This window comes from Lissotriton helveticus, chromosome 4_1 (assembly GCF_964261635.1).
Source record: "Lissotriton helveticus chromosome 4_1, aLisHel1.1, whole genome shotgun sequence".
NCBI classification, from domain to species: Eukaryota; Metazoa; Chordata; class Amphibia; order Caudata; family Salamandridae; genus Lissotriton; species Lissotriton helveticus.
The window spans coordinates 1,110,250,367-1,110,270,342 of NC_136063.1; the positions used below are offsets into that span (position 1 = coordinate 1,110,250,367).

Genomic DNA, 19,976 nt, shown 5'->3' on the forward strand with positions numbered 1-19,976 from the left:
CTATGGACCGAGTGTAAAATAGCCATAGCCTGGCCTAGTGAGGAATACCCGAGAGATGAGAAAACTGGGGAACCATCGAAAGAAGTAATGAGAAAATATGAGCAAGTAATTCAGCATCTGAAACTAAAAGTGCCAGCTAAGGAAACTGATTGGACCAGGATAGATAGAACAACGCAGGAAAGAGAGGAGACAGTGCACTCCTATTATGAAAGGCTGTTACAGGTGTTTAAAACATACAGTGGTATAGATAACATCGAGATGAAGGACATGACGCACTTCATTTACAGGTTTGTAAACGGTTTAAGACCTGAAATTTGTCAGTGGATAAAAGATAACAAGATCTGTTGGCACTCCAAAAAGGTAGACGAGATCCTGCGGTACGCAAAGTACTGCGAGGACGAGATGGCAGAAAAGAAAAAAGCTCTAAAGGAGAAAGTGATGTGGGCTCAGGTGAAGCTCGCAGAACAGCAGGAAAAGCAGTTGAGTAACATGGTCAAAAATGCTAAGAACGAAGGCCCTGGGGGAGGGGGAGGGGGCAAGCCCCGGCCCAAAATTAGCAGGGAAGAGGCTATGAAGAAATTTCCCTGCCATCAGTGCGGCGAAATTGGGCACTGGCGTAAGGAGTGTCCTTACTTGCCCGAAGATAACCCTAAAACTCCTGATTTAACTCCACAGACGCAGAAAGAGAGACAGAGAAAGACTCAACCACAGGTAAAAACAGTTCAGGTGCCCCGAGCACCAAAGCAAGTGTACAGGGGAAAACAGGCAGAGGGAGATGAAATAGAAGTATGGGAAAGCAATGAGAACAGAAATGCAGCAACTTCGCAGTATCTTTTAAATGATACCTTCCTTTGTGATGACCAGTACTGACGGGGCCTGAGAGGGGAGGACGAGGAGTGCGTACTTGGCGCCTCCTTGCCGGTAGACTAGTCCGGACCATACATTGAAGGAAAGGTTGACGGAAATGATGTCACCTTCCTGTTGGACACTGGCGCTACCCGTTCTACTGTGAGAACAGTGGACGTTCCAAACCTACCCCTCTCGGGAGAAGCCATCCAAGTAGTGGGTGTGTCTAATCAATTGATTAGTACTCCTGTTACCAAGCCCATGGAGATCTCAATTGGAAACTTTAAGGAAATGCATAGATTTGTCGTTTGTGACACCAGTCCGGTAAACTTACTGGGACGTGATTTGCTGTGCAAAATGAACTGTACCATCTTCTGCACACCAAAGGGTGTTGAAATTCAGACCCCAGATGAAGACGGCATTTATAAATTAATGTTAGTCCGCCCTGACTCGGAAATTAAACGAATGACCATGCAGGATTTACCCCAAGAACTCCAAGAAGCAGTGAAGCCCGAGGTGTGGGACTTTACTGGGAAAGATGTAGGGTTAATGAAAAATGTGGACCCCATACAGATAGCAATAAAAGACAATGCAGTATACCCTAATACTAAACCCTACAGAATGAATGCAGAAGTGAAAGCTGGTGTCGCTGTGGAAATACAGAAATTGCTAGAAGGAAACATCATACAGGAAGTAATGAGTAGCCCATGTAACTCTCCGATTATGGGCATCAAGAAGCCTAGTGGCAAGTACAGAGTAGTACAGGATCTACGAAAAGTCAACAAAATAGTAGTTCCCTGTTGCCCTATTGTCCCGAACCCAGCAGTGATTCTGTATCAGATTCCCTGGGATGCTGAGTGGTTCACTGTGATAGACTTGTGTCATGCATTCTTTTCCATTCCTTTGCATCCAGATAGCAAATTTCTTTTCTCATTTGCCTTCGAAGGTCACGTGTATTGCTGGAACCGGGTCCCTCAAGGGTATACAGAGAGCCCCTCTATCTTTAATCAGATCTTGAAAAAATGTTTGGAAACTTTGGTCTTACCTGGGAACTCTGTCTTAGTGCAATACATAGACGACCTCTTGGTGGCGTCTAAAAGTCATAAGGATTGTGTGATTGATACCATTGCCTTGCTGAATCACTTGTGTGAAAAGGGACATAAAGTGTCCCCTGACAAGTTACAGTTCTGTGCAAAATCGGTGAAATATCTGGGGCACCAGATAGAGAAAGGTGTCAGAAAAGTGACATCGGAAAGAGTGAGGATAATTCAAAAGATGCAGTTGCCCCGTACTCAAAAAGAGATCAGAATGTTCCTGGGTGTACTAGGATACTGCAGGCAGTGGATTCTGGGATTTGCAGTCCTAGCCAGGTCTTTGATAAAAATGACCAAGAGAGGAATGCCAGATATTGTAGAATGGGATGATGAAAGCCTAATGGCCTTCACCAAACTGAAAAATTGTCTGTGCACAGCCCCTGCATTGGGAATGCCAGACTATTCCAAAGAGTTTGCCCTATTCTGTGACACTCGCGATAATTGCGCGTTGTCTGTCCTAACTCAAGAACATGGCACAACCAGAAGGCCTGTGGCATATTTCTCTGCCACCTTGGATCCAGTGGCTGCTGGATTACCAGGTTGTCTGAAAGCAGTCACTGCTACCTGTGCCAGCTTAGAACAGAGTGAGTCAATTGTCATGGGACATCCGGTAACTGTGTATGTTCCGCATGGAGTGGTAATTTTGTTGACCAGAACAAAAACTCAGTATCTCACCCCTAGTCGGCTGACTAAATACGAGAGGATTCTTGTGGGTGCTGCAAATGTAAACATTGTTAGGTGCAGTATTCTGAACCCAGCCACCTTACTCCCCGACCCAAAGGACATGGAAGGGGGGGTGGATGATGAACATGATTGTATTGATCTAACAGAATTCAATACCAAGCCACGCCCAGACATAAAAGAAACGCCATTGCCTGTGCATGATAAAGAACTATTTGTAGATGGTTCATGTCTAAGGCATGAACTAGGAGGCCTGAGTGCTGCCTATGCAGTAGTGTCCCTAGAGAAAATTGAAGAAGCAGGTTATCTATATCACATCAAGTCTGCACAAGTAGCCGAATTGATTGATATGATAAAAGCTTGCCAAATTGGGAAGAACCTACGCATAACAGTGTATACTGACAGTCAGTACTGTTATGGGGTCGTGCATGACTTTGGCCAATTGTGGCTACAGAGGGAGTTCCTGACTTCATCAGGTACCCCTATTCGCAATGGAAAGGTGGTTCAGGACCTTTTAGAGGCAATCCAGTTACCAAAGGAACTGGCAGTGGTAAAATGTGCTGCTCATAAGAAGAGCATGGACAAGGTATCACTGGGAAGCGATTATGCTGATCGAGTGGCCCAATGGTGCGGCAGAGATCGGTATATCGTAAATCCGAAACGAGGGGGGCCAGGAACCAGCTGCCAACTTCAGGTGTTTGAAGAAGTGCCCACATGGGATGAAGTGAAAGAGTGGCAGCAGGCGGCACCTTGGCAAGAAAGAGAGAAGTGGAAGGACGATGGGTGTCGACCAAGGCGTGTGGATGGTGTCATCTTAGGTCCTACTGGTATGCCTGTGTTACCTAGACACTTACTTAGCACAATGGCGAGGTTGATACATGAAGGGTCACACATTGGTAGGGATGCCATGATTCTAGTATTCCAACAGACTTGGTACAGTAAAAAGTTCAGGAAAGTGGCAGAGTCCCTCTGCCAGAGGTGCCTGTCATGTCAAAAGATGAACCCAGGGAAGAAAACTGTGGTGAAACTGGGAAAAATTGGGAGGTCCGGGGGTCCCTTTGTAAGAATACAGGTTGATTTCATCACCATGCCCCGTTGTGAAGGGAAAAGATATGTCCTTGTCATGGTCTGTTTATTTTCCAAGTGGGTGGAAGCTTTCCCTACTCCCCAAAATGACGCAAAGACAGTAGCTAAGTGTTTACTAAAAGAACTGATACCTAGGTTCGGGGTGCCAGTCACTATTGAATCAGATCAAGGCTCAAATTTTCAGAATGCAGTGATCGACGAACTCTGTAAGGCCTTTGGAATTGCCCAAAAGCTTCACTGTGCCTACCGTCCAGAGGCTTCTGGAGTAGTGGAACAAATAAATGGAACTATCAAAAACAGACTAGCAAAACTGTGTGATGCATCTAAAATGACCTGGGTGAAGGCCCTGCCCCTGGTCCTGATGGGACTGAGAAGTGTTCCTGATCGCAAAACAGGCCTAAGTCCCCATGAAATCATTATGGGAAGAGTGATGAGACAAGCATGGGTACCAGGAAGCAAACTGTTGAGTATTACTGATGATTTGGTGCTTGAATACTGCAAGAGATTGGGTGACCAAGTGCGTTCTATCTCTCGCCAGATCGGAGAAGACGCCATCCTCAATCCAACGACTCCTCTCCACAAACTGGTCCCAGGGGACTGGGTGAAGATAAAGAAGCACACTCGGAAGACCTGCCTGGAGCCAAGGTGGGGAGAAAAACGGCAGGTGATCTTGGTAACTACCACAGCAGTAAAGTGTGCTGGAGTTCCACGCTGGGTACACGCCAGCCACACCCAGAAGGTACCACCAGACGAGGAGCCTGAAACAGAAGCACGTCCAGCAGAGGACTCTGCAGGAGCCAGACCGGAAGTAGCTGACGACGTACAGCCCAGTACCAGTCGAGCTGTAGAATCAGCAGATGTTGACCCAAGAATAGTTGATGACGAACTACCAAGAGTCCAGCCTGCTGAAGGGGTCCAAGAAGCTGAGCCAGGAGTAGCTGAAGACGAGCTGCCAAGCATATGGCCAGAAGAGTGGATTCCATTAATTGATCTCACTGAAGATCCCATTCGAACAAGGGAGCGACTACAGGAAGGTAGAGAGTGGACTAGTGAGGAAAAGCAAGGCACAGGCGAAGAACCTCAGAATCTTGAGATTCACATCAAAACTGAGGAAGGAGAAGGTCAGACAGGGACAGAGCACGTGATTGATACAGAACAAGTGAATAAGACTGAACAAGTGCCCGATACTGAACAAGTGCAGGATACAGAGCAAGTGTTTGATACTCCTCCACTGACTCCTGATATCGGGAAGGGACAGACTAGACATAGTGTAATAGTTCGAGCAGAAGAAAGTCCAGAGATCGAAGTGCTTGAACAGGATCAGATAGGATTAGAAGAACGTGTTCAGGAAACAGAATCAGAGACACTTGCAGAGCAAACACCTAATTTACCTGAACAAGGCCAGATTAGTAACCAGGCAGAAGAAATAGATGCGAGTCCTGGTATTAGTCAGGTAGAAGAAGAAGAAACTGAAACAGAATTACCAACAGTAAATGAAAACAAAAGGGCAAGAGAAGAAAACGAAGTCCAGGTACCAACTAAAGGACTTAAGAAAAGAAAGCATCTTGAACCAAGATTCGTAAAGAAGCTAAGACTAAGGATAAAGACGGTAGAAGAAAAACGTGCAGAAGAAAGGAGAAGTGCACGCATAGCTAAACAAGAAGATACTTCCAACAGAAGAAGTGATCGAATAAAAAGACAAAACAAAAAATACAAGTCACCTGAATGGACTCTGGTGTTGGAAGAACTTGAAGATCTTGATATAACTGACATAAGCGACGGAGAGCCCGTCCCTGAGTACTCTGACGAAGAAGAAGACTAGCCACCGTGAATTTGCACAAAGTAAGATACTCGTGTAAAGTCACAAAGAGGGGTCGAGAAACTTCTTCTGAGCCAAAATGTCTGATTCAAACGTGAGTGGTAGACCTAGTCGCAGCGGTTGCAAAACATGCTGCAAGGTATGTGTCTGTAGTGTAGTTGTCCTGATATTACTCTGGATAGGACTAACAATCTTTATACCCTTTGCTGTGAGTAAAGATACTAACCTTGTCCCTACTGAAATTGTAAATACTGACAGTGAGGAGCTGACAACACAGAATGTAGCAAGACATGAGAGAGCACTGAGACAAACAAAACAAGACTTAGAAGCATCAGATGAGGGAGGACTACATTATCATGGAGTTAAGAACAAGACACACTTAAATGTTTTCGCAAACTTATTAATACACTATGTAGAGACTATGAAAATTGAAGATTGCTATGTCTGCATGAAGCTACCTACTTCTGTAGCTGAAGGCGTGACATACCATCACTTGCCGTTGACATATGGAATCTCCTGTAGCATTTTAGCTAGTTTATTTTACAAAAGAGGACCGTTACAGTACTATTACTCTAATAATGACGTGATCTTTTCTGAGCTTCCTATACGTGGGAACTTGAATCCTGTACATACCAGAAGTGACACAATTAGATATATGGGAGACTACTTCCTGACTATAGGTAACATTGACATAGCGGACGCACACAGAGATAACTTGACTTGTTCTTTGCGTGAACAGGAAAAGATGTTCCTGAACATGGCAGAGAAAAGAAGAATTAAAATACAAAAGAAGGCTAATGACGAAAGTCAGAAAAGGCCAAAGTGGGCTGAGAACATGGAAGGCACCTCAAATGGTGGGGCGGGACCTGCTCTGTTGCTGGATTTTGAAAGGAAAGGAAAGTTATGTCTTCATCGCGAGAAGACTAGCTACTATAATAATGTTTTCATTGGTTCCAGTGAATGCGAACATAATTACAAGGTAATTGGAGGTTGGGGTTTCAAAAATGGGTCAGAGCCTGTGTTTCCTGGAATTTATTATATTTGTGGGGACAAGGCTTATTTCAAATTGCCGGATCACTGGTATGGAAGTTGCTATTTTGGCATTGTCTTCCCGAAAATATACCATGTGAATGGGAAAGCTGGAAGCAATGAAAATACTAATGGCTTAGTGCGTAGTAAAAGAGAAAGTATAGGTGAAATTATGGGTAGTATTTTCAGTGCACTGATACCTGGAGTGGGAGTGGTTCTGAACACTCACAGAATTTGTAAATTGTCTACTATAGTGGATGTATTGTCTACTGAGACAGCTCATGGATTTCTGCTGGTCAACACCGAAATGGTTGCGATCAGATCAATGGTTTTGCAGAATCGACTTGCTCTTGACACCTTATTAGCGAAAGAGGGCGGAGTCTGCCGGATGTTGAAGGCGCAACATTGTTGCACTTATATTCCGGATAAAAGTGTACAGATCAAAAGATATGTGAAAAATATTACTAATTTGGCAAAGGAACTCAGACCACTCGAGGTTGATAGTGCCTGGAAGAGACTGGTAGATGGTCTCTCAAATGTAGGTCATTGGCTTGCTAGCGTAGGTAAAAGCTTATTGTTCAAGATACTGATGCCAATTGGAATTATAGGTCTTATCATATTTCTCATTTTTATCTGTTGTAAATGCCGCAAGCGCACCAAAAAGCACGAGGTAAATGCAAGAGGGTTGAAACGGAGTGTGGATGAGATCGAATTGGAGGAAGTGAATGATCAGATATACAAAAAGGTGAACACTTCTCACCCTACCAGAACTGAAAGAGAGAAGTTGGAGCGATTGCTGGAAGAGATAGAACTGTATAAAGTGTGAAAGAAAGTTGGCATCTGGTTCCATATATTTTGTGATGATAGTAAATATCATCAAAGAGGGGATTGATGAAGCAAAGCTTCGCATATTTGCGACCTTGCTGTATTCAAGAACCTCGTTCATGTGTAACAAAGTAATAAGTGTACGTCTTACTAATGTTTATATTAAGTTTGAATAAGGGTTGAGACGCTTGCCTTTGTGTATTCCTAACTACTTTAATCCGTGTTTATAAAATGGCCGCCGCTTGTATTTAGTTACTGCGCATGCGTCAGCCACACTCACGTGTCCTGACGCGTCTGCAGAAGTGGAGGGAAATTTATGCGCATGCGTAATACATAGCTGTGCCCATCATGTGGTACTGCTTGTGCCACTGCTCTTGTGCCTGTATCCATGTAGCTAACATTTAGACTGCATAAGTATATGTTATGATGATAAGTTGAAAGTACAACCCTGTGATGTGATTTCATAACGTTATTTCTATGTATTAATTTGTTCTCGCTTACTTTTCATGTACCACGGGGAATGGGGGTCTATCTGTGCCGAGAGCCATCTTGGAGGTCCCTTCTACGCATGTGCGATTTCTGGGGCACCGACAACCTTGGCTGATGGAACTCCGCCAGTTGGCAGGGATGGGCAAGACGCTCCTGAGAACTGACCTGCAAAACTCGGCTGGACGAAATCATGTGTCCCCATTCTGTTACTTTGTACAATTGTCATTGTATTTCTGTGCAGTTTCTCATGGGAACCCCAATCTTGCTAGGCGGTACCCAAATATGATAATGAAGCATCTAAATAGTCTATTCTGATTGGTGTGTTACCCAAATCCTACCTTAGGACCAATCCAAATTGAGGGATTCTGACACTTTGCAACATTGGGGGGTGGTACACCGTCACAAAAGAGTATATCTACCCTGGGTTTACCTAGGGAATTGTCCGACTTGTCTGGTTTAGCTGACCTGTCACTGACCCATCGTACTCAATAGGTGACTGAAGATACAGAGAGCTGCGGAGCACTCTGTCCGAAATTGACCATAGACTAAGGTTCTACTGAACCTTAAAGTGCTGGCGAAGCACTTTGCTGGGAGTTCGTTGACCCTAATCGGGGTCTTGATCGATAGCTGCAGAGAGGGTGGAGTGCAGGCGTTGCTTCCAAACTGCGGGTGCGGTCCTGTCCTGAGCGGTCCTGTCCTGAGGGTTTGCTGTCCAGTCCTGAGGTCCTGTCCTGATTCCTAATCTGAGGGTATCCTGTCCTGTCCGGGGTGTCCATTCTGCACCTGCTGTCCTTTGAGGGGTATCCTTCCTTGAGGGTTTCCTGTCCTTAACTGACCCGTGGCCAGGGTTTGGTTTCCACACCAGTCTAGGTAAATACTGCTCTAAGTTCTTTAAAACTTGCACCTTTCTATATTTCTACCTTTTGCTACAATAAAGTGACACCTTTGCATATGTTGATTTTCCATGCTTTTGCCGCAAACTATTGAAATGTAAAGTCATTTGCATATTTTTCATGATATGTTCCCATGTCACCCTACCTTTTAGAGATTATATTTTGCATTGCAGTTTGTAATTTTCTGATATGGTCTAGAACCTCCTTACCTAGACTGTTTAAAGGTCCCTTCACTTTAAGTTTAGCGTGTTACTCTTTATAGGCTCTCCTATAGTTACCCATGCATAGTCTGTCCATGCTAAAACATTTCTGAGATTATATAGTATTTTTCCCATTTGCATTCCATATTGCATTTGAATGGTTACCCTGTCGTTATTTCTCTATAGCTATATAATTTACATTATCTTGGTTATTGATTGCCTCATTCTTGTATATCTGATGTTAGATGATAACGAACTTTAGATAAACATTTTAAAACTTCCAGTTGTCCGTGGTCATTTAAACAACATTGAATGTCATTTTGAAATTGCATTTGCTGCCTTTCCTTTTACAGCTAGGCCCCTGATCCATTGAAGTCATAGGTACCCGTGTCGGTGGATGGTAAGTCGGGTACACTGAGTCATAACAAGTAGGGAACACACACAATTGGTAGCAGCCCGTGAAGTCGCCTGGTCAATGAATAGTGTGAATTGAAAGTATATGGGCCCTGAAGCCGGAAACGGCGGAATCATTGGCTGGGTGACCTCGCGCGCTCTATCACCCCTCAGAGTGGAGGAGAAAGTAAAACCTTGCTTTGTACAGTGCTCGATTCGCCAACTGAGATTGTGGGTGAGTTCCTAGTAGGCTGAGTTCTCGTGGCTGCTCTTGGGCAAGGAAGGGCGGTATATAACAGCCCTGAAAGATGCCTTCTTGTCGACTCACAATTCAGCCGGCTAAGTGTATGTGGAGATATAAACATCAGAAGTAGAGCAGCGCACCGGACTACGACAGTTTGACAGGAAAGGTCTTTGGCTCGTGGACAATTTAGTTGATAGCTATTTGATAGACTGCAGGAGAGTGGAGGTAGGGATTATATAGCAGCACATTACATTTTGGGGCAATGTGAATCTGGCCTGGTAGTTATAATTCATATTTCCTGCGGTAATATGGGAGTGAGTCTGGCTTTGGAGCTTTACACAGTGGTGTCTAAGTAGGTATGGAGGGGTTATAAACTATTAGAAGCCTGATTGAGCGTGCTGATGCACATAATGTAGCATTACAGGGGGCGGTATCTCAGTATGTAAGGTACACTAGGTCTGTCTAAGGCACTATACATACTGGGCAGTGTAGCTACGTGCATGTCATTTTTTCTTCATTTACTGGGACAATGTGGGCCCGGCCTGACTATTGCCCTTTACATTCAGAAGCATTACGGGAATAAGTGTGATAATTTACATGATAGTGAAAAGCAGAGGCGCATCTGAATATTGTGTCTTTCAAGCTGGGGAAACGCAGATATGGTTTTGTTTTGGTGCCTTATAGTCAGTCAGTCAGTCAAAACACTTTATTCGATTAATTAAAATCATAAAGGACAATATACAACATATGTAAAACGTTTAAAAAGGTTAAAATGACATTCTATTACATTAAAACAATTATATCTAAAATCCATACAGGTACAAAAGTTTAAAAAAATGTGTAATCTTGTCAGTGATAGAGGGTGGCATAAATATCAATATAATATATACGATCACAGTTGACTCATACGACCGCCCCTTCTATTTTTAAGCCTAACAGCGGCCACCAGGAAGCTGGCCACGCTAAAAATGTCTCGCGTGCTCCTAAGCATTTGTAAATGGATCAGTGCCGGCCTAACTTGGACGAAACCCATCTCTCTTAGCAGGGGGATTAAAAATTTCCTGCGTGGTTCAGAATAGAATTCGCAGAACATTACAAAGTGCATGGAATTTTGTGGTGAAAAGTTATCACAGGCACATGGTTTTACCAATTCAGGTTTTCCCCAAGAGGGGTAATCTGCCAGGGTTAAATGTATCAGGTTAAAGCGGAACCTCACCAACAAGTAGCGATGGAAAGGCCTTGTGACAATATTTAAGTAGGGTTCCATCTTCAATGTAGTAGTCAGCAAATAATTAGCTTTAACACATGGCTTTTCTAACTCCAGGTTTTCACGTTCCACTTCTAGAATGTTCCGATAAGTATGCTTAATCCAAGTTATGTCTTTTTTAGTTATACGGTCAGGTGAAGAGAACAATTCAGGTAGTCCCAGTTTGGTGCCTTATACACTGGTACATACTTGATATCCAACTGCACATGCATGCTGCTCATAGGCAAGGTACAGGAACAGTCGCAGGCTTTATGACCCAGCACAATAATGGAATGGAATGGAATGGAAAGGTATTTGTAAAGCGCATGGCTACCAAGAGGCCTCTCAGCGCTGGTGAACAGATCTGTAAGTGCATGCTTTAGCTGGATGGAAATAGCAGTGTTTTCAGCCCCTTGCGGAAGACCAGATGGTTATCTTCCAAACGAATCTGGTCCGGGAGGGTGTTCCATTTTTTGGAGGCCACATAAGAGAATTGTTGTCCTCCAGTCCTGGTTTTACGGATTCTCGGAATGGTTGCCAGACGTTTCTTTCCAGAACGAAGTGTTCTGTTGGGAAGATAAGGGGCAATGATTGACTGAAGTATTTGAGGGGAATTAGAGGTCATGATCTTGTGGGTGACACAGAGGGCCTTGAATTGGATCCTCTCTGCAACAGGCAGCCAGTGGAGAGAAGCTATAGGACCTCGGGCAGATCCTCTGCGGGGAATGCCGAGAAGCAGTCTAGCTGCACAGTTTTGGACCATCTGGAGTCTCCTGATAGTGGATTTTGGAGATCCAGTATAGAGCGCATTGGGGTAGTCAAGCGGGAGAGAATCATTGCTTGGACTACTAGCTTTTTTGTCTCCCTAGATAGAATAGGGAATACTTTCCTCATCATTTTTAGAAGTCCAAAGCAGCAGCTTGCCACTTTCTGTGTGTGGATTTTCATATTAAGTTTGTTATCCAGTCATACTCCCAGACTTTTTATTGTATCTTTGGGGAGAGGAGCGTCCTAGACAATTAGGCCACAAGGCAGTGGCTCGTTCTGGGAATGGTTTACCCAAAAGCATCAGTTCAGTTTTAGCTCCATTCAGCTGGAGGAAAGAACCTTCCATCAAGGATGAGATTGTTTTGAGACATTTGGGTAGATTGTTGGAGTTTTGTCCTGGTTGGTTGAGGGATACTATCAATTGGGTATCGTCAGCATAGGTGACGATTTGGATTCCAAATGGTTCAACTATTTTTGCCAGAGGGCTCATATAAATATTAAAAAGGGTGGGGGTCAAGGATGAGCCCTGTGGCACCCCACAACTCAAAGGTATGCTCTTGGAGGTACAATTCTCCTTGAATACTTGAAATGACCGTCCTTCAAGGAAGGATTGCAGCCATCTCAGTGCAACCCCCGATACTCCTGCCTCTCTGATCCTGGAGATAAGCAGATGATGGTTTAGAGTATCGAAGGCTGCACTCAGATCTAGGAGGAGAATGGCAGCTGATCCTCCGGAGTCCATAATTTTCCTGGCTTCCTCAGTGACTGCAATCGGGACTGTCTCTGTGCCCTGATGGGGTCTAAAGTCAGTTTGTGTCGGGTGCAGGCAGCCATTATCTTCAAGATGTGTAGAGAGTATAGCATTCACATGTTTCTCTGTGATCTTGGCAATTCCGGGCAGCAAAGGGATGAGGCGATAGTTGGAAAGGACCTCTGGGTCAGCTCCTGCTTTTTTAGAAGTGCTCTAACCAATGCTTGCTTCCAAGCAGATGGAACCACACCGGTATTTAAGGATGAGTTTATAAGATCTAGGATGGTGGGAGTGATTGTATGTGCCAGTTGATTGAGGACATTGGGAGGGGCCGTGTCTCCTGGGGAGCCTGATTTTAATTTATTTAAATGGAGTTGTAAGGATTCCAGGTTCATAGGGGGAAACCTCTCTAGAACTGTTCCTGACTGGTTCTTGACAGAGTTTATCAGAGGGGAGTTTTGTAAAAGAGTGGGTGAAGGAAAACTTTGATAGATCGACTGAATTTTAGTGTGGAAGTATTCCGCGATGTCATTACAGTGTTTGAGAGTGTTGTCTGTGGGAGGCGCAGAAGGAGCGAAGGTTGTAATGTTTTTAAAGATTTTAAACATTTCACGCGGGGCATTGGCGACAGTGGAAATTTATGTTTCGTAAAATTTAGCTTGGGCTTTGCGGATTTCCCGTTTGTATGTTTTTATCGATTCCCTGTAGATTTGCTTCTTTTCTTTTGAGAAATCTTTCCTCCATTGCCTCTCTGTTTGTTTGCATTTAAGTTTAAGTTCTCTGAGGTGGGGGGTATACCAAGCTATTTTCTTTAAACCTGTCCTAACTTTCCTAAGTTTTTTGGGGGGCACCACATCAAGAGAGGCTTCCAGCCAGTCATTGACCTCCCGATTGGCTGATTCAGTATCTCCCTTTAGTGGAGGTCGGGTGTTATTCAAGATCTCTGCCAAGGATTCCAAAGGGATCCTAGTCCAGTTACGTCAAAGCTTTTTTTGGGGCGTTTCTGGTTGTTTATTAGTAGGTATTGACCAGGAGAAGGATATTAGGTAGTGGTCAGTCCACGGTAAGGGGATAGGGCTGTCCGCTATGAGATTGGTATTAGTAAAAATAGGATCAAGTAAGTGCCCTTTAAGGTGGGTGGCACCATTCACTATAAGGTTAAGCGCAAGGGCTCCTAGGTTATCCACTATTTTCTCGGAGTCGGGAGAGGAGACTTCGTCAAAGTGAATGTTCAGATCTCCTAATATAGAAAAATTGGAGCGGGAGCTTACTAAGGTGGCTATGTTTTCGGGAAGATCAGAGAAAAAATTTCCAAGGGCATTAAATTAAAGCCCCTGAAAAAGTCTATGTCTGTGAGAAGCTGATGGTGAAAACAAGGCTCTCACAGTCATAAATCAATCCCTCATTAACGTGACAGCTAAGGGTATCCTTGTATATAATAGCGATACCTCCTCCTCTAGTTAATGGGCGGTCTTGTCTTTGTATGCTGTAGCCTAGCGGCAAAGTCTGGATGACCACTGGATCTGACCCGTTGTTAAGCCACGTTTCCGGGAGGAACAAAACATCAGGATCCATTACATTACCATAACATTGGTATTATTTTTTCTCCATTGGATTTTCAATTGGAAATGTTTAATTGGGTCTCACTGTATCGGATGAGTAATGTATCTATGTGCATCCAGTGGGCATCCAGTGTTTTGTAGTTAATTTGTATGCTGTTAGTTTAATATTGTTTTTGCAAAACCACATAAACAAAATAAGAGTGAAATCATCAACACCTACATACATTTCAAAACCCTTTACATACTCAATCAAATTAATTCAAAAAGTGTCAAACTCTTAATCGGGGCTCTATCATTCAAGTTCAATAAAACTATAAAAGCATTGCTCTAATGCAACATTGTCAAAGACATCATATATTTCATGACTGTTCAGGAGTGATTGTACATGAAAAATGAAGATTCCTCCAATATATACTATGGCACTCCACAGCATCAAACATACAAAACCGGCAAGACAAAGAAAGACCAAGCTCTCCTGGGTGTTAAGGATGCAAGAATTCCATTGTTCAGGCCGTGAAGCCAGAACCAAAGAAAAAAAGAACACACTGGAACCAATTTGTCACTACAGCAAGCCACGTGTGCTGGATTCACTGCTGTACTCATTGCATCTATTCCAAGATTGTACCAGTGACACAGTGTGTACACTTTTCTTTCTATTACGTTTCCCTTACACAGTAAAAACAGCTCAGAAAAGATTTTAAATTACCGCATAGTATAGAATGGTTTTAGAAACACTACCTTTTTATCGGTTTTGGCAATGTTTAGGGCTTCCTCCGCATCCCTGGTCCAAATCATCTGAATTCCCAGCAGGCCAATCTGGGCAGGAAACATGGCCTGGAAGTCGTACAGTTTGAACCCCGAGTCGCTGATGGCCAAGGAGGCTTGTCTGATGATTGTGTGCAGCGTCTTCTTAACCCCGTTCAGCAGGAGCCCTAGCCACAGCTCCACATTGCCCTGGTAAGATAAACAGGGTGTTTTCTCAGACAAGCACATCACAGTTCCCAACCCTTCTGCAGCCTTCGCATGAAGAAATGACTCCTGGAAGCATATCCTGACTTACCTGAGCGTTGACGGTCTCGATAAGGTTGACCTTTTCTCCTTCTTGAGACTCAAAGTGCAGAATTTGGTCGTAGTTTTTCTCGTGGAAGCCGACCTTGTTAACATTGTCAAACAGACTGAGCAGATGAGCCTGAAAAGAATCAAGGACATAGTTTTAGGCACAACTGGAACAAGAAGGTGGGTATCTGTACAGGAAAACACTGTTTAGATGCCTGGATACAAGTAAACGATAAAAACACTGGGGCAATTGTATGAGACCTAAAATAATATTACACATTCATTTGGGATCCCGGCAAGACAAGAATGTACAGTCAAGGAACCGATCCAGATAAAATCCACTACTCCATAAGGCTCATTGAAGTGCACTGTATTGCTGTGCCCAGGAGGCCAGTGCACATTTACCATAAAAGTAGAAATATCTGTGGGACACGGTTCTGCAGAAAACATTTGTGAAATTTGGAACATGGATCTCAGAAATCATTGCCTGTCATTTGGCTAAAACAGCAAAGCGATCTATAGCCCACAACTGTGGACTTGTCCATATCATAGCAGCATAGAGAGTCTAGAAGAATTAGTGAAGATGTGTCATGCATAGTTACAATAAGCACAATTCCAGCATATACATTTATGGTAGGCCAAACACTGACATTAGCCAACAGAGAAAAGTGGGGTCACCTTTACTAAGTGATTATGAAGAAAGGCACTGGTGATAGGATGAAAAGTTGGGAGGGAAATTCGGACTGTCACCACCCAGTTTGCTATTGACAAAGGAATTTACGAGTAGTAGCTTAACAAGTAAGGAGTTTCCGCACATAACATTATAGGTCCTTAATGTTGGAGACACCATACTCGTAAAAATACTACTACTAAATCTTTGCGAATAGCAAAACATTGTAAAGTTTACCTTTGTGAATCAGGCCGTGTGTGTCTTTATTTTCTTAATTATGTCACAGTATTATTGTAACAACTTTGGGTCCTTTGTTTAATTTCATGTCATTAAAAGATCAGTTTGGTGAATTAGACAAAATGTTTTGCAAAACAATGCAATACTTTATAAAATATAAGAGTTAATATCACTCGTCATTGAAGCCAAGAAGGCATAATTGGCTTGTAATATTCATCATCTTTATCAAGGCACATAGCAGTAGCCATGGAGTGGAGAAAGACTGTGGTGCCCTGAATATTCTACAGGAGTGCTGCAGAGAGGAGCTATAGCTGTTGTAAAGTGTTAGGTTCAGCGGAGTGACATAGAATGTCATCGGATTGCAGATTCATACATTAAAAGACATTAGTACAGATTTGAATCAAACTGGTCCTGACCTTCTGCACTGTGGATATAGAAAAAGAAAATATGTACTTATGTCTAACGAGTTGATATCACAAGAGAAAACATAACCATTCTTCAGAGCATTATTTCAAATTAACCCGAGTTACTAGCACAAGATATTTGGAAAATTAGAAAAGTAAATTGACATACAGGATTTTTAGTTCCAATGCAAAATGACAACTAAATATGATTCAAAGCAAGGTGTGCTTTTGTTTTAATCTATTGCCCGCTCGCTGCAATTTTGATTTTACATAATATTTCCATTCAATCGTTAAAAGGCAATTATGATTTTCCCATTTCTCAGAATCACCCCTTCATGGCTTTCCCATTTATCGCCCATAAGAAATTCCACATGTCTGTTTGTTTTTCCTGGATATTTTAAGTTTTGAAATTCTAAAATTTCAACTTTTGTTGTGGACTGGGATTTAATAAACTGGCACAGCTTCATGTGTTCTGACAAAAAGATGTGCATGTGTAGTCTCCCCTCGCTACAATGAAACTGCCGTCACTTAGCTGACAAACCTCGAGCTGCCACTGGAGATTAATACAATATTGTAATTACTTTCCCGTAACGTAATGGTAAATGTTTCAGAAATCCGTATTGCTGACCTCAAGTAACTTACTTAATTGGGAGCTAGATATTTATCCCAACATTACAACATATTTTCAACCACCTTAGAGGAAGAGCTGACCCTTTCAGCTATGATCCAGAAACATCTCAAAATGTTAAATATAAACTCATTCTATATTTGAAACTTTGAGACTGTGATCAGTATCAAAATCAAATCAAGTAACTAGAGCAATATTCATCACTTTCACCTCTGAATGATCACACTTGAGCCAGCATCTGGTCCAGGTTTCAATGGGTCCCCTGAAATACACGGGAAGTAATCTGAGATTGATGTGCAGTCATTTGTTAACTAGGTGGAGTTGGATTTTGATTCAAGGTGGCTCTGAGGGGAACCTCTGTGCCAGAGGGCACAGGGAATAGATCATGGTGTTGGAAAAGGGGGAAGTCTGTGAGGCATGAAAACGTTTGAAGCAAGCAAATAAATTATTTTAATAACCTGTGCTTAATTCATCGACTCTTCTGAACTGCCTAGGAAGGTAAAAGGTATGACAGCTGCCATGCTTGCCATGACAAGTAGGATTCCAGCAGGATGCATACAGACATTTTAACAGCCCTGGTTGAATTGTTGTGTCACAAGTCCCAATGCCAAGAACTTAGGTGAGCCAGTTTCCTGAACAGGTCCACGTGTTTGTTTGGACCAACCTTGTGGTGGGAATCTTGCTGAGGGATCTTCCCCCTTGAGAGCGAGTGATGATGGAAGAGGAGAACTGTCCAGTGATGAATGAGGTTTGCTAAGCACTATACAGGATATTTGTTAACTGTTTTGTTGATGAGGTGTAGGATATAAACATATTGGGGTGCAATGCCATCTAAATGGTAACAATAAGAGTGCAAATTCTGAGACTATCTGTGAGAAGCCAGCATAGAAGAGTGCTTCACGAAGTGCATTTTGCTTAAAAGCTTTGACTTATAGGACATGTCCCTGATTTACATAACATATGTTCAATACTTTTGGGTTCCAGATTAGAATAAAACAGGAGAAAACATCCAGGTAATGTGCAATCTCATTTAGTAGCGACACTACCTAATGTTGCTCTTTCTTTTAATGCCAAAGTAATTCATCCTAATCTCCCATGAAGTCTAGCCCACTTGGACGGGTGTCTCTGGCTCCAAAAATATTTCTAAGTGGGAAGAAGGAATATTTACTGGGCCCAACCAGCATATTCAATCAGACCATGTGCACTTGGGGGCTGACAACTTGATATGCCTAAGTCCAAGTTGCAACTCCAGAAGACATTTAGACATTCTTCGATATTTTTCCACTTTCCATCAACTTTTAACATAATGCCTTTGCCATTTTTTTCAAAGGGACATTTTTCCTTTTTCCATTACGCCTGACTCCATTGTCCATTTTATTCAATTTTATGTATATGTCTTTTCATTTCTGTCTGCTTTCTGGGGGGATAGTGATATGTCTTAATGCTCAAGCCTGCTACAAAAGGAGAGCTAAGGGTTGCCCCAATGAAAGGAGCACATGTCTGTGAATTTCTTAGCTTGAGCATTGTGGGAGCTGAGTTGCATCCAATTATAAAACTGTAACCTTTAGGTACCATAGACAGCCAGATAATGTTATTTACATGGTTTGCAAAGGATTTACATGAACTGCACTAGTTGACACAGTTGATGCAATCTGCGCAAAATTGTTCATTTTATGTAGTTTTACGCTGGTTAAGTATTGACTTGTATTATCAGGTTGTTTTACACTAAATTGGTGTATGGGGTCTTTTTTATCTCCGTCGAAATGAAAATGTGTTTTTTTTTTAACTAGGAGCATATTTTACAAAATTAACGGCTTAATTTTGGACATCATCTTTTTATTTTATTTTTAATTAACACTTCTGTGTCATAGGAGGGCAAACCAATGAAAAAAACCACACGCAAAGCAGTTCGAGCCAACGAAATTAAATCGAAAAAGCATTTAATATTCAAGAGCTAAACTCCACTCACGATGAAAATATAAACAGACTGCTTGTTTTTCTCGACCAGCGCAGCTTGCATACCTAACCCAAGGACTGCTTCAATACATCTTTCACTCAAAAGAGACAAGTTCTGAAGGTCAAAGGAGCATTAATCGGATTGGAGCGACAGATCGATATAGGATGACAGACTATATTTGAACCTTTTTGGTACAATTAGAGGAAACCTAGCATAAATCATATGATTCTTTGTTTCACTCCTGGAGGCAGAATATCTGTGGAGCACAAAAAAGTATATAGTCTGTGTTAAAATATCCATTGTTTTTAAAAGTACTGCATACCTGAATGGTGTGTGAATCTGATGCCTGGCCCAGGATTTCTAATAGAGCTGGATCAGAGACAAAGAAAAATCTGGGGAACACCAAGCGCTTCTTTTCCAGATAGCCGGTCAATGATTTCTGGCACATCTCCAGCTGTTCCAACAAGTGTGGTAGCAGCTGCGCCATGGTCTCATCTCCAACGCAGCACTGGACAATGTTCGGGTTCTCGTGAGCTCGCTGTATAATCTTCTGCCAGGACTTATCAATGTTCTGAAACCTTTTGGCCTCCTGCAAGATGGTCCATCAAGGTTACAGTGTGTACTCTCCTTCAAAACACAGTTCAGTATCACACATGGCATTGTTAAAATGTTCTTGAGCTAAAAGTTTAAGAAGCTTTGCAACAGTGTAGCAAAGTTAATGTAACAAATGCATGCTTCATCGACAACACCAAGGTTCAGCAATGGCATATGTGACTGTATAGAGGAATAAAAATCACAGTAACAGCAGAAACACTACAGTGGCATCTTGTCCTGCTATGACAGTCACATAGTGCTCCCAAATAGACTTCCCTTGCAGTAGTAGCACTTGTGCTCAGACAAAGGCTGTTGTGAGACATTTTGAGACTTTTGGTGTTGAACAACAGAGAGTTTAGTTAACCATCAATGTTTCTGAGCACTCCAAACTCCTCAGAGGGAGAAGAACTAATCCCTAAGGGTCCTCTTCATAAACAAAACCTTCACAAAAGCCAACTGAGGGCAACATAAATTATACGCTGTGTTCCAATTGTCACAATTGTA

General features: G+C 42.6%; 1 protein-coding gene across 1 annotated transcript in view; it reads right to left on the reverse strand.

The window, feature by feature from the left end:
* Window positions 1-19,976, reverse strand: part of LOC144828114 (dynein axonemal heavy chain 5-like) — a 1,079,012-nt gene that overhangs the window by 826,285 nt on the left and 232,751 nt on the right. Inside the window, exons 36-38 of the mRNA XM_078686235.1 lie at window positions 19,201-19,467; window positions 14,987-15,115; window positions 14,665-14,880 (exon numbers count right to left, since the gene is read on the reverse strand). Of these exons, the coding sequence (XP_078542361.1) occupies window positions 14,665-14,880; window positions 14,987-15,115; window positions 19,201-19,467 (612 nt within the window). The remainder of the gene's footprint in view (window positions 1-14,664; window positions 14,881-14,986; window positions 15,116-19,200; window positions 19,468-19,976) is intronic.